This window comes from Urocitellus parryii, chromosome 1 (assembly GCF_045843805.1).
Source record: "Urocitellus parryii isolate mUroPar1 chromosome 1, mUroPar1.hap1, whole genome shotgun sequence".
Taxonomy (NCBI): domain Eukaryota; kingdom Metazoa; phylum Chordata; class Mammalia; order Rodentia; family Sciuridae; genus Urocitellus; species Urocitellus parryii.
The window spans coordinates 50,959,241-50,973,782 of record NC_135531.1 but is presented as its reverse complement, the minus strand read 5'-3'; the positions used below and the strand labels follow the sequence as shown (position 1 = coordinate 50,973,782).

The window sequence follows — 14,542 nt, the reverse complement described above, 5'->3', positions numbered from 1 at the left end:
TCAGACTGCATCTCAGGCCAATTAAGTCAGAAATTTTAGGGATGGAACTTAGGCATAGCAAATGTTTAACACTGCCCCAGTGATTCCATGTGCAGCTCAGATTAAGAATCACTGTGTTAGGTTGACAGGTCTTGTACGTAGCATGTTCCAGAATCTCCTAGGGGATGCAATGATGCTTGTTAACAACTTGAGTTTCCAGGCTTCACACCCAGAGGTTTTAGCTTGTTAGGTCTGAGGGCAAGTGATTCCAGTACTGAAAATCCAAGGATCACATCTGAAGAGACACTGCTTTAGGCAGTAGGAAATATTTGGAAGTTTTAAAGCAAAAAAGTAACAAGATCAGAGGAGGATTTCAGGAGGATTAGTCTGAATCTGATGAATAAATCGAAGAGAATAGGTGAGAAATTAAAGGTAAGGAGGTCAGATGGGAGGTAGAAGAGTAGTTGATGGCCTGGGGGGATATATTTCTGAACTAAGAGGGTGGCCACAGAAATGGGGAAAAGGGGAAAGAAAGATTAGACACTGAAAAAGATAAAACACTATAGGACTTGGTAACTGAGAGGATAAGGAGTGGGGGAACCTCAAGATATTCTTAGTGGAGGAATATACTAGGGGGTGTGACTTCTAGGTTAGTATGCATATAGCCCCTTTTGTTTAAAATCAATTAAACAGCTGTCTACTATTATTTAACTATGTATCTACAGCTACAAACCTTAGGTTGATTTTTGTTTGTTTGTTTTAGCCTGAGTGTATCTAGAGCCTTTCATTAGGTTGAAAACATTTATTTGCTAAATCAGTTCTATTTAAAGGCTTGAATGCTTTATCCTAACAATTTCACAAATAAGTTTAGTGTGTTTATAAATATATGTGTGTGTGTGTGTATATATACACACACACACACACACACACACACTTATATCTCTGTGTGTGTGTGTTTACAAGCAGTTAAAGATTTTTCATGAGGTTTTTCTTTTTCCTTTTTTTAAATCAAGTAAAGTGAAGGAAATAAATAGGCAATGTAGTTATTGCTCTGGAGCCATGATGTATACAGATGTCTCTGGGATGCAGCACAACTAAACACACAAGGGCTAAAAGTTTAAAGAACAATTCTAAAAGACGATCACAATAGTAATTATTATTTAACTATTCAATATAAAGGCACCAAGCAGGGAGATATAATGGTGATATTAAACATAATTACTCATGAATAATTGTAAAATAACACACTGACCCCTGATTGGTTATAATAATGAGGGCTTATGCTTCAGAAATTGATCTTAGATATGCTCTTCAAGTCCTCCAATATTTGAAAACCAACATTGATTTTAGAGTTATAAAACAGGAAAAGTAGCAATCAAATATAATAGAAATGTCATAAAATGTGAACTAATCTAATCTCTCAATTCTTACTAAAGTTTGTATCACGTCACAGTTCCTTTTAAGAATACACTTTGAAATATCAAGTAAACTTAATGAACAAGCAAGGCATGCATTGTCTCTGAACATGCCATTCATTGTGTGCAGATAATAAAACACAGCCTTGCCCTCTTGCACTTATTAGTATAAACAATAAAGTGATGATGAATTTTCCTAAAGTTCATCCTAGACTCAACTTTCCAATTGGAATATCCATTGAGAAAACCCTAACAAGGTGAAAATAATTCGATCTGTTCAGAACATAAAAAGGCTCAACTTTGCAGATAATGGAGGAACACTTTTCTAGATCCCTTCTCACATATAGTTTAGTGGCTAATCAGAGCACTCTCTAATCTAATGTGAGTTGGTACTTGGTCATGTGCTCCACAATATGTTTATGGTCGTTAACCAACAGTGTTCACACCACTGAGGGGCTGCCATCTGCCCAGTACTTCCCTGCATATCAGAGAAAGTAGTCACTCCACATGTGTATTGTCAGTTGATTTTTGTTGACCTGATTGTGTCCTTGTGAAAAGGAGAAATTTGAATATAGACACACTCAAAAGCAAACACCATGTGAAGCTGAAGACAGAGATACTTCAACAAACTGGAGAGCACCAATGATGGCCAGCTAGGCATGAGGCTAAGGGAGACATATGGAGTAGATTCTTCCTCATAGCCCTTAGAACTAGGAACCAACTCTGCTGAAACATTCCCCTTAACCTTCTTGCCACAGAGCTGTGGGGCAATACATTTCTGTTGCTTAAAGCCACCCGGTTTGTAGCACTTTAAAATTATAGCCCTAACAAACTAATGCAGAATTGTGCTTTCATCATTATCTCAAAGACTAGCATATTCGTTTGGTGTAGACATAACTTGCCTTTTACTATTTGCCCAGTTAGAATTTAAAATTATAAAGCAAAACACCTGTCATAGGAAGGGAAAATAAAGGACAGAGTGGGTGGCCTGGCATGCTTGCCAATTGCAGGGCTCTTCTGCTAACAGCAGAGGCTGTCACTGCCCACTTAAGGCCTCCTTCATCATGTGGATCAAAGAAAACTGAGAACTTGCGACCATGGTCACTGAGCTCTCTCCTTCCACATTTTCACAACTCATGTCATTGCTGTGGTGTTGGCCACAGTGTCAAAAGGAACTTTACTAAGTTGCAGTTCTATTTTCCTTCCTAAAAAATGGAGCAAGGGAATGGACCAGAAACCTACTAGAAGTGGGAATGGAAAAAATGGAGCAGGAATTTTGTATAGGAAACAAACAAACCAAGGAGGGAAGAGGCAGAAAGAAGGAAAAAAGGAGAGAAACACAGGCGTGGCTGGTCAGGAAATCATGGCTGGAGGGAAAATCATGAAATCTATATTTATGGAGCTCTAGGATAATTTGTCGCAATGCTTCAAAAAACATCAGGAAATTAAGATTCTTCTTATGAATTTAGTATATGTTCAGATTCAAAAAGAAAATTATTTTTGGAATTTAATCATCAAACTCCCTATGTGGTGCTTCTTGTTTCCTAGGTCTGTCTGTAAACAAAAACTATGTGATTGTACATCAATTAATGTTGAATACTGAAATGATGAAGCCATGAGACGAAGAGCCATTCAGTTCAACCCCCTCATTTAGTTGCACAGGGAATTTAATGGGCTTGTCCAATGTCAGACAAGCTACAACAGAACTAGATTTAAAAAAATTTAAGTATTATATAACTTATGAAGTTGATATAAACAAAGAAAATATGTCTGAACCTAATGACTTCTCCATGTTATCTGTAAGGTGTTCAAGACTGGGCCTTTTGGTGGCTTTCTGGAAAATTTCACCATAGAAAATTCCTCAAAATATAATGTAAGAAACAAAGAGAAACAAAAATTTATTCCAGCCATAATATTTATTTGAAAAATATTTGATGGATTAATATACATTTTTATATAAATGTATCTTGACAACCTGAACTTCATGTCTTAAAATTCATATCTTCACAATTATACTAACATCAACTCAAACTTAATAATAAGATAAATGTACTATATAAAAGGCAGCTTCCTAAATACTTGCCCCTTGCAAACGCCATATGGTTTGGTCCTATTATTTATTAACCTTATTTTGCTGATTAGGAAACTAAGGCAGAGAGATAATGCCTTTGCCCAAGGTTGTGAACTATGGTAGCACTACCAGTCTGGCCCCCAAGTTTATGTACTTAGCCACTATACCAGATGGCCACTTGCCAATCTGTGAAGCAATTTGCATATCAACTTGCACATGTACCCTTAGTAAGTGGTAAAGCCAGAATTTTATCCAGATCTAATCTGATTTAGAGTCAATGCTCTTTTCCATTACACTATCTTGCCTCTCACATTAGCATACTTAAATCTTATTTTTAAGATCTGGCATATGCCCTTCCACACTTGGAGTTTCTTCAGCAGCCATTAACAGAAGGTACTGGCATGAGGAAGACTCTGTTTAACATAGATACCACAGAAGCAGCCTTAGACAGGAATCCTAACCACCAGCCCACCACAGCATCAGCTCCTGGGATTTGCTGAGGGACAGTGGTACTTCTGGGTCACCCCTCCCCTGTGTGTTGTGCTCTCATCATTCTCAGGAGTTGGTGGAATGTTTGACAGAATCAGGGAGCAAAAGACTCAGGTTCCAGTCTTAGGCAGCCTCTGATAGGCAGAGTGTCCATCAGACAGGCTGGGAATGTAGTTCCTTCTCTGCATATTGAGTTCTCTTAGTCCTCTCAAGTACTCCATGAGCAAACAGAACAACTAGTTTACAGATGAAGGAACTAAAAGAACATAACTTTCATCAAGGTCATAAAAGATGGTATTTATTCCAGGTCTGTCTGACCAAAATCTCCTGTATACTCTGCCAAGTTGCCTCTAAATTCATCTTAATCTTCTGAATCTCAGACTCCTCAAATATAAAGTACCCTGGAGCAGAAGTCACTTTGGGAAGGAAGTCCAAGGAGACAGGGTCTGGACCATTACCCACTGATATGAAAGCATGCATGTGCATAGATACATACATATACCCTCAAACAGTACATAGCAATGCTACTTTGACCTGTCTTCTAGATTTGACTTTCTACATTTAGATTGAAGGAAAGATTTGCTGCTTAAAACGTCTACTTTTTTGCGGGGGTGGGGGACTACTCTTGCAAGTGATCTTCAAATCTGTGTGTGTGTGTGTGTGTGTGTGTGTGTGTGTGTGTTTTACTGCGGATTGAACCCAGGGCCTCACATATGCTAGGCAAGTGCTCTACCACTGAGATACATCCTCAGTGCAAATAATCTTTAAGGTCCCTCCGGCCTTAATATGTAGGAAAAGATCTGAGTTGTAAAGGTTTAGTAACCTTGGTAAATCATATCAGGCAGAGAAGACTTCTGATTCACCTGGCTGGGTGGGTTTGTGCTAAGACACTTGCTGCCTCTGAAATAAAAGGCTGTTGCTGAAACAGCTACTGACCTAACACCATTTGAGAAAGTATTTGATTGTGTTGGGAAAGATAGACTTCTAACCCAGGGTGGTCATGAGAAACTCAGGGTGGGTTTTCTCCTTTGTGGTTACTACCATACCTGGAGTGATTCAATTGATCAGGGATGAAAAGGAGGTAGTAGCATTTGTGGCTTAATTCTGACTCATATTTTTTTTTCTTCCTCTCTCTTACATCTTTTTACCCTGTCTACTTTCAATGCCATCTCCCTCCTCTGGCCCCAGATTCAGCTGGTGGACAAGGAAGGGGTAGTCTGTATTGGGAAGCAATGAATTTCTTCCACCTGTACTCCTACAAAAGCATCAGTGCTTGGAGGCTAGCTATCAGATAGGTATCTTGATGGATGTGTGGAGAGCAAAACTTATTTTTTCTTTCATCCCTCTAACTTATATCCCTTCACTACAAGCTACATCTGTAGAAAAGAATGAAGCCCAAAAAAGACCAAATGTTAAGTATGGTGATGGTGTCTTAAAAAACATTTATTGAGATATTCTTTATATACTATAAAATGAACTCACTTTTAGTTGCCAATTCAATGGTTTTTAGTTTATATGCAGAGTTGTACTTTGGAATATTTCCACAGTCCAGTTTTGGAATATTTCCATCACTCTAAAAAGATTACTTGAATCCATCTTGAGTCACTACCTGTTCCCATCGAAGTACTATGTAATCACTAATCTACTTGTTGTCCCTATAAATTTGCTTTTTCTGAGCATTGCATATCAACATAATCATATAGTATGATTATGACTAGATTTTTTTTCAGTTAGCTTATTCTCTTTAAGATTTATCAATATTTTGGCATTGTTAGTATTTTTTCCTTTTTATATAACTCTTGAAATGGTATCATTAAAAGATAATTAGAAAAGAGCATGGATCTCAGAAGCAAGAAAACATGGGGGTTGAATCAAAGGTGTGACTTTCTAGCTGGGTCTTTAAGCAACTTCCTGAATCTCCCTGGGCCTTCTTAGTAAAATAAGAATAATAATACCTCCTGAGATTCCTATTTTATGAATTAGCTGGATTGTGACAGTAAATAGCAGGCACTCAAGAAATCCAATATTTTTCTTTACTTTTGGAAGAACTTTTGCTATTCTCACCCTAGCTTCATACTGTAAAAGGAATCTTACAGCCTCTCTACCGGCCTTCACGTCAGGCTTGAAATGAGAAGCCACATAACAAGCAATATCAGAAATGGAATTCTGCAAAAGGGAATCACATTCTTCATTAATGGAGCCCTGAAGGTGAGGAACCAGAGAAATTTCCTTCAATTATATCACTGTCACCTTTTATAAAGAATGTTAAACTGCATTTAATTATTTTCAAGGGAGGAATGTGTCAAATTTTATCCTAGGTCATTTTCGGAAGTTAGCTTTACCTTTGCAAAGATCTAAGAACACCATATTTTCTCACGAATTCTTATAAAAAAATTCCCCCCTTACCCATTTACCCTCAGTTAATAGATAAGCAACAAAGTAAATATAATCTACCTCAAATCCTCAAAACTCAACTTTCAGCCAATAGTTTCAGATTTCTTCTTTCCTAAAACTTAGAAGAACTGAATTTCATATGTACAGAAAAATACTCTGAACTGAAATTGTTCATTTCTTCTACTTTCTCTGCTTAGAATGAGTTCTCATTTTGAGTTTCCACATAAAGGGATCCTGGATATAACTCCATCCTACACTCTTGGACATGAAGGTTATAGAATTGCTATGCCTCAGTCCTGAGTGGAAAATTGCCTGTCCTAACCTGCTTTTCTTGTGAGACATTGTTTCTCTATACTTTTTAAAACCATTACTCTCCCCTCATGTTTCTTGTTTTTTTTTTCTCTACTTCACATTTGTCCCTTAATGTGTCACATTATCTTTGTCTCTCAAATATATTATGGCCTGCATTTCTTTAAATACACTTCCCAGATTCACTTCCTATTAAGTACATTTGTGTCCCTCACTCCCAGGAAATTAGAAAGATGTATCTTTTCTCCTGATATAAAATGACTATTGTCAAATGTAAGCCAGTAAGAAAGGCAGCACAGAGCTTTCCAGTCTTTTTTATAGTGACCAGTAATAGTCATTATTGGCATTAAGGATGATGAAGAAGAAATTATATGTAATTCCTACAAGTGATCAATTTACAACATTAGTAGGTGGGTCTGACTAATTTGAATTTCTATTATGATAAAGAAGTTATATAACTTCTTTATATAAAGATATATCATGACTGAAACAAACACTTAAATTATTGTATTTGTACAAGAATTTCTGTGCTTCTTTGCTGTAAGTACTTTAAAATAGCAACTGTTAACAAGTCCCTGGCTAACTTTTCTCCCAATATGGAGATCAAGAAGGAGTAGATGAGGTCCCAGGAGAAAAGTTTTCACTCACTCTATTATCACCTTACATAGACTTGAATAACTTGTAGGAACAAAGTGGCCTAGGTTTTTTTAGATTTGTGAATTTCTCCAATCTGTAAAAACAAACAAACAAAACCCCCCACTTTCAATATCATTACAGTGAAGAGAGTAATTTATATCCACGACTTTATTTTAGGGATTTTATTTTAAATCATAGGAATTTAACTCATGGTATAAATAGTTTGGTAAATCTTAAATTTAGCAAAGATTTTCTCTCTAAAGCATAGCCCTTTTCTTTGGCAGCAGATGACAAAATAATCTTGAGGCATGATAATTTAACTTTAATTTGATTCTCAATCCCACTCCTCAAATCTTAAGCCCCAAATTCCATTATGCAGCCATCATACTGAAAGTTAAATTTTTAAAGAAATAAATCACTTATTACTACCTCTCCACACACAAGACTCCTATAGCCTTCAGATTATGGTTTGGCCTATAGTTTGTTTACAGCTCTCTAGAGAATTCCAACCTTAGGGTGATTGGTTTAAATACCGAATTTGCAAAGATCATCTCTGAGCCTTGGACACCAATAACATTCTGTCAGTATCCATGCCTCATATACAAATTATCAAATAATGCCAAGAAACTCCTACCCTGAGATGGCAGCCAGTTTTTGGTGTGCCTGACGGGCCATTTCACAGCCTTTGGTTCTTGTCTTGTGCATTTCCGCGCGAAGTGAGGGGCAACTGACTGAGACGTCCCCAATTGAAATGACCAACTCTCGATACAGAGCCACTTGCGTGTTGAACTCTTGGACAAGCTGGAAAAGAAGCCAGTTTCTTTCACCAAACACTTGCCATCAGAAAGTTTCCTATTTTGGTGTACATAAAGGAAATTTCATTGACCTCTGAGCCACCTCCCCACATCTTCTGTCAAGGACCCTAAGGACTGTTTAAAAAGTTAAGGCGCAAAGATGGAAAGTCTCTTTATCCAAAGCAAATGTTTATTTTCCATAAGCAAGCCTAATCCTGGAAAATCTATCTGCACAAACACTTGCCACCACCCATTCAGAATGTTTCTGAAGAGCAAGAGCTTCTTTGGAGAGCTATCATTCCACTCCCAGGTCACTATAGAACGATGCTGGAACTCCCACGTAGATGCTACCCTCTGCTACTGCTAGGACATGGATATGAAGTGACACTAGATAAAAGACTAGGATGTTAACAGGCAAAAACAGTCATCTCCTGCCTGGCCATGGAACCCCTCTAGCTCTGGAGCCTGAAGAAGATTTGCCAGTTTTTTCATCCCCTCCGCAGTGCCCCATGCTCTCGGTTTGGGTTTGTTTGCTACTGTCTCACCACAAAGCAGCACCCCCCCCCATCCCCAACCCCTCCCTCCTTGTGAGCGAGCTAGTTCACCCTGTCTTTCACATCCACCATTCTTCCAGGGGTTAGAGGCACAACCACAGACCCTTACTCCCACGACCCTAGTAGTGGCACTTTTCTCCGTAGGGCCATTACGACGGGGCTGTCACCCCGAATCTGGGGGAATGCAGATTTAAAAATAGTACATGGCACGTGATCGGCATGGAAGAGCTGAGGATGGGGAGTGGCTGGCACTCAAGCGAACGATTAACATACACGACTCCCCCACCCCCTCTTAAAAAAAAAAGAGGCGCAATTTTCACCCACCATCTTGCAGTCGTCCAGGGCTCGCTGGGTTTTGTGGGCGCTTTCGGAGCCGCTGCCCCTGCGCTCCCAATCTCCGCTCTGCAGCGGGGGTTTGCTGATCTGGAAGATGGAGGAGCGGGCGGACCTGCTGGGGCGCTTTTTGCGCCCATTCGGTGCAGAACTCATGCATACACATCCACCAAGCCAAAGCCGCTGGTGCAGTGCGCCCCGGCGCGGGCGGCCCGGTGGTTGCCCTGCACTACGCGGCCAAGCAGCAGGAGCCGGGACCCGAGGCGCGCAGCTCACAAGGTTGGAGCTGCCTGCGCGGGTGGGTAACCTTCAGCTTGAAGGAGAGCAGGGGAAGCGCTGGCTATGCCGTGCAGCATCGCTTCCACTACCAGCTGTGAAGAGGTGCGATCAAGTTCTGGTCAGCAGCATTGCCGGCCCTGTCCCGGGAGCTGGACGCTGGCGTGGGTTCGCACCACTTTCCTCTCGGCATGGATTGCAAGGCTGAGCAAGGAGGAACGCGCTGCCCCACGGTTCCGAGTTTCCATTCAGATGGGGGAGCAGCTTTCAAAGCCTGCGCTGCAAGGTGGGGGGCGGGAAAGGGTGTCGCTCTTGCTTCAGTGTCTTCCCGCAGCGGTGCTCAGTTCCTCTTTCCCCTCCCTCGGCGGTCGCCAGGCCTGGAAGGGCTGGCTGTCCCCGCTGCAGGCAATTGGCTCTAATCGGTTGCCTTGATCCCTTCTCCGCGGACTCCTCTCCTCTCCTCTCTTTAAGGATCCCAAATGAATTCGTGGCGGGACTGGTAGACGCAGGGAATCGGTCCGGCTGACGTTGGTCGCGGCCCCGCACATTGATAGGACAGGAATACTAATGTGATCTGTCCATACAACCCCCTTCCCCCTCCACAGTTTATACACTTATCCAATCAAATCCCAGGGAACATCAATTGCAATATTACTTCATCTGCTCTATTATTAGAAACGAAAAGTGTCATCAGAGTAGAGCACATTGCCACATGCTGGGACCTAAACAGGATTTTAAATGAGCCAATGTGGGCTCAAGCCCTCAGCATCTCAGAGGAGTCTGTCTGGGGCCACAGGAGGGAGGGAGTTTTTTTTCTTCAAAGAAAGATCTCTTGGTGACATAAAAGGGAAGCTTTGTTTCCCTGAATTGTTTTTGTTGTTGTTTGTGGGGGTGGGGAGGCTATCAGGTGGAATGCACAGAGACATTCACTCAAATTGGTCCTCATCCCCATCCCATTTCAACTAGCAAAACTCTTGGTTTTGCATTGACAAGTCTTAGGATCCAGCTCTGAGTTTCCCAGTATAAATAAGAAGTAAGAGCCAAAATACTTCCATGGACCCTCAAAAATTATCCTTTCTCCTCTCTGGAGCATCAATAACCTGGAGGTCAATGGAAAGAGGAGCAGATGCCTATATGAAATGGGATTGGAATGAGGTGTCAGCCACTTATTTTCACTCTCAACCACTGACTTCCTAAAATCCTTCTGGGAAGAAGAGCAAGTAGGGGGCATTCGACTCTAATGCTCTGAGGATGCTTGTTCTCATGAATGATTTATTGGAGGAGAGAGATAAAAGAATTATGCCACAGGGGAACTAGTTACATGGGGAAAAGCCTATCAAGAACAAATCAGAGGTTCCTGGTCAATCTCTTAAGGGGATATGGAAAGTGCATAAAAAGGGAGAGCCAGAAACAGTCAGGAAAGGGGTGGTTCTGGATTTTTTTTTAACAGGACAGTTAAACACTGACATGGTGTAATAAAATAAGATAGATAGTTAGCCTCTTAACCTGGTTCCTGGAGCAGAACTCCAAAGACCCCTGGAAATTACCTGAGGGATAAAGATGACAGGAGCATCTTGTTGCCAGAAAAAATAGCCCTTAATTAGAAGATTGGAACTTCCAGCCCCACTCCCCAACCTTTGGGGAAAAAAGAGGGGATAAGCAATTGAGTTCCCTATTATTTAATCAATTATATCTATAGTATAAAGAAACCACCATTTAAAAACTTCTAAACAACTATGGAATGGAGTTTGGGGAATTTCTACAATAGGGAAAACATCCAGGTGCTGTGAGGGTGGCATACCTAGAAAGGACATGGAAGCTCCTTGCATCCCACTCCCATACCTTGCCCTGTGACTCTCTTCTATTTGACTATTCCTGAGTATTCATTAAAATAAACTGGTAATAATAAATAGAGTGCTTCCCCAGGTTGTATGAGTCATTCTAGCAAACTATTGAACCTGAGAAGAAAGGAGATTGGAATCCCTGCATTTGTCACCAAGTTGGACAGAAGAGTGAGTAACCTGGGGGTCTAACACTTTGACTGGCCTCTAAAGTAAGGGCAGTTTTGTGGGAAAGAGCCTTTATACCTGTGGAGTCTAATGTTAAATCCAGGTAGTTAGTGATAGAAATGAATTGAATTGTAGGACACCTTGGTATGAGAGAGTTGGAATAGTATTGGAAGAGACATTATAAATGTCTGGTTGGGGAGGAAAAACAAAACCTAACAAATGGATATTTGAGGGGATATTCAGCTGCATTTACATATTATTTCATGAAAGATTGAGAGTCAGTTTTCTTTATCACAGACTAGGGGAGGGAGCCATCAGTTCTCTTCAGACCTCTGTGTGCTGTTATCTTCTAGGGCTTTAGATGGTCCAGAGAGCAGTATGAAAGGAATCTTCTATTGGCTGAATCTCCTCAAATATAAGAAGATAAAAGAGGTTAACCCTTAGCCTTATTGTTCCTCTTTCCCTCAGTCTCAATTTGTTCTCTACTTCAAGTGCATAGGGAGAAGGAGGGGCTAAGGGTTAGTTATATCAAGTGCCTGGGATTTGGTGAGTGGTTAGGAAGAAAGTGACTGAGGGGCTGAAGGACTTTAAAGAGAAATTCATGATACTCATTTGTAAATTCTTAAAGTCCTATGATAAAAATTTCTTTCATTATAATTGAATTGTCTTCTTCCTCCTTCCCCCAACCTTTAAGAGAATCTGCTGTAGTCCATGGTTGATGGGGTTTTGGAGAATGAATGGAAAAGACACTGCCTTTTACATGTGTGTAGACAGGATAGAGAGAATGGGGCACTGGGGCTCAATCTGCTAGAAGCCTTTTGTCACTATTCTGTTATTTCATCCCTTTTCACTGCAAGAAAATTGTGACTTGCACCAGATCTGAGAATCTCAAAGCTCTGCAGTAGTAGATTTCTACTCTAGCTACAACCATCTGGCTCCTGCCCTCATCCCCTTCTTCTGCCTAGAGATAATTTCAACAAATTAAAAGTAAAAAAAAAAAAAAAAAGGCAACAAAATTGCACTGCCCAGTCTCCATGCCATATTTCTTGTAGGAGGTGAGAGAGGGAAGAAAACTAAGGAATAAATGGGAAAATGCAATGCCACATCTAAAGGACTATAGACTTGGACACCTGCTGGGGTATTAAGTGGAAATTGTCATTTGCAGATAGATTCCCCTTGCCTTAACTGCCAAGAAGAAGGTTAAAGTGCAGTTGGAAAACTCAAAAACAAGGGCACATTTTCTGGCTACCCAGATCCAATTTTGACATATCTCCCCTATAGTTGAATGGCTTTGATAAGGCTCACACCCTAGATTCACTCCAATATAAGATATACCGTACATTTCATGTTCTCTCCATGGAATCTAAGAGAATTCATTTTAATTTGGAATTTTTTAAAAAAGAATACTATGAGAGAATATCAGTTTAGAATGAACATGAACCACTGGTACATTTCTTCACATTGGTGCTATGAGGAACCACGTTGTGATCCACAAACAACTATAACTGGTCAGGCCTCTCATGAATGGAGATACTGGGAGGCAGATTTCATTTAGAAACACAGTTCGAGGGGGTGAAAAACAATGAAAAGGGTCTTATCTGAGTGGGTCAGTGTGACACAGGCAGAGAAAAATATGTTAAGATACTGAGTATGTTAAAATATGTTAAGATACTGAAGCTGGGGACATCTGAAGTGAATGATTAAGTTCTTTTCTGTTAATGTCAAAAGATCAGACACTAAGTTATTGTTAAGAATTTAAAGTGAATGAATTGTCCACTAAATGATTCATTTCTACTAAAAATAAGGAGCCCAATATGTTGGGAACATTTATTTATTAATTTTACAAATATTTATGTTTTTAGCAAGGGTACATCCAGGTTTTATTGTTCCCAGAACTTTTGCAATTTGTAGGCCTTTCTTTAAAAAAATATTCAACAATTTAAATATAAAACTAGATACGTGGTCTTAGAAGAAACCTGTGCAAGTGAAGTCCCCTGAAGTTTAAGCTTCATTACCTTCATGTAAATTTCTACCTTTGGTATTTCATATATGCACACCTTGCTCAGTTTTTCCCCCTTTGATGATAGCACATTAAATTTCCTTTGAGAAATTAGTCTTTTCTCATTTTTTTGCCCACAGGGCTCTGTGAGTGGGACAATAACACTCAGGTTTGGCCCATGAGAGCACTGCATCCCAACAGCCATGATGATTGGTTTAATAATGGATATGAAATCTAAAGTGGACCAATGAAGTTTAGCCTTGAGACTTTTTCCTGAACTATCAGGTCGAAATATATGACACTGTCATTATTCAACCATTTTTGAACTATAAAACCTGAGGTATGTATAGAAGTATAGGTAGGATCTGGACAGATGTATGAGAGCTTTTCCGACGTTGGCTAATAGCAGGAGCAAAGGCACAAGAGTAGAGGCCATGAGGAGTCTGACCTGAACTGAAGACAAGAAAGAGGGGCTCATGTAAACATGTTTTGGGAGAGGTCAAGCATATTGGATAAATGGTGTGGTTTCTTTGGTTTAGGAAAGGAAGGAATATCTGAACTACTAAAGGTAAAAACAAAACATTACCCGAGTAACAGAGAAAACCTAACAATTTTTTTTTGATGGCAAAAATGTGCTTGAATTGACTCCACATTAGGAAATATATCCCCAAGCACTAATCTGATGTCTACCATGGTCTTCCTACTTTTGCAGAAGTGGACTTTGAGTCTGAATTCCAATGTTCTCAGGAATTAGTGATACAATTTATGAGCAGATGGGAGTTAATAGCAGCTAATAATGGCATGGTTCACATTACTTATAGTTTTTTGAACAAAACAGGTTTGCTCCTGATGCTGGTTTGGGAGAAATCATGGGAAAAAAACAAGACAATTGTCATTTCTCAATTAAGGGAATTAGCAAGAGGCAAGTGATGTTTTAAGAAGATTAACTTGGCAGTGTGTGTAACATGGATTGGAATAAAGAGATAGCTACTATAATAAACCAAGAGGAGGAGAAACCCTCCTATGCTTATAAGAACCAGGGAGATATTTAAGAGGTTTTAGGGTCAAAGAATAAACCCACAATAGGACTAACTGGAAAATAGCTGAATGTTAGGAGCCACAGCAAAAATATTGATATAGGCACCTTTGGATTTAATGACTGCCAGCCAGCAATTCACATTCATATGGTAATTGGACTCATGCTGTTCAGCTGGGCCCATTTCTAGACTCAGGTTACTCATGTCACTCTTGTAATGGGAGAGTTCCCATTGGTTGGGAAAGGAT

At 40.0% G+C, this 14,542-nt stretch overlaps 1 protein-coding gene across 2 annotated transcripts in view; it reads right to left on the bottom strand.

Moving 5' to 3' along the window:
• The window catches only part of Rgs7bp (regulator of G protein signaling 7 binding protein), a 94,103-nt gene extending 84,973 nt beyond the window's left edge, over window positions 1-9,130 (bottom strand). Inside the window, exons 1-2 of one of the 2 annotated variants that reach the window (XM_026390854.2) lie at window positions 8,966-9,130; window positions 7,928-8,094 (exon numbers count right to left, since the gene is read on the bottom strand). In XM_026390854.2, coding sequence (XP_026246639.2) covers window positions 7,928-8,094; window positions 8,966-9,130 — 332 coding nt within the window. The remainder of the gene's footprint in view (window positions 1-7,927; window positions 8,095-8,965) is intronic. The other variant, XM_026390855.2, reaches the window with a different exon arrangement.
• Window positions 9,131-14,542: the final 5,412 nt, after the last annotated feature.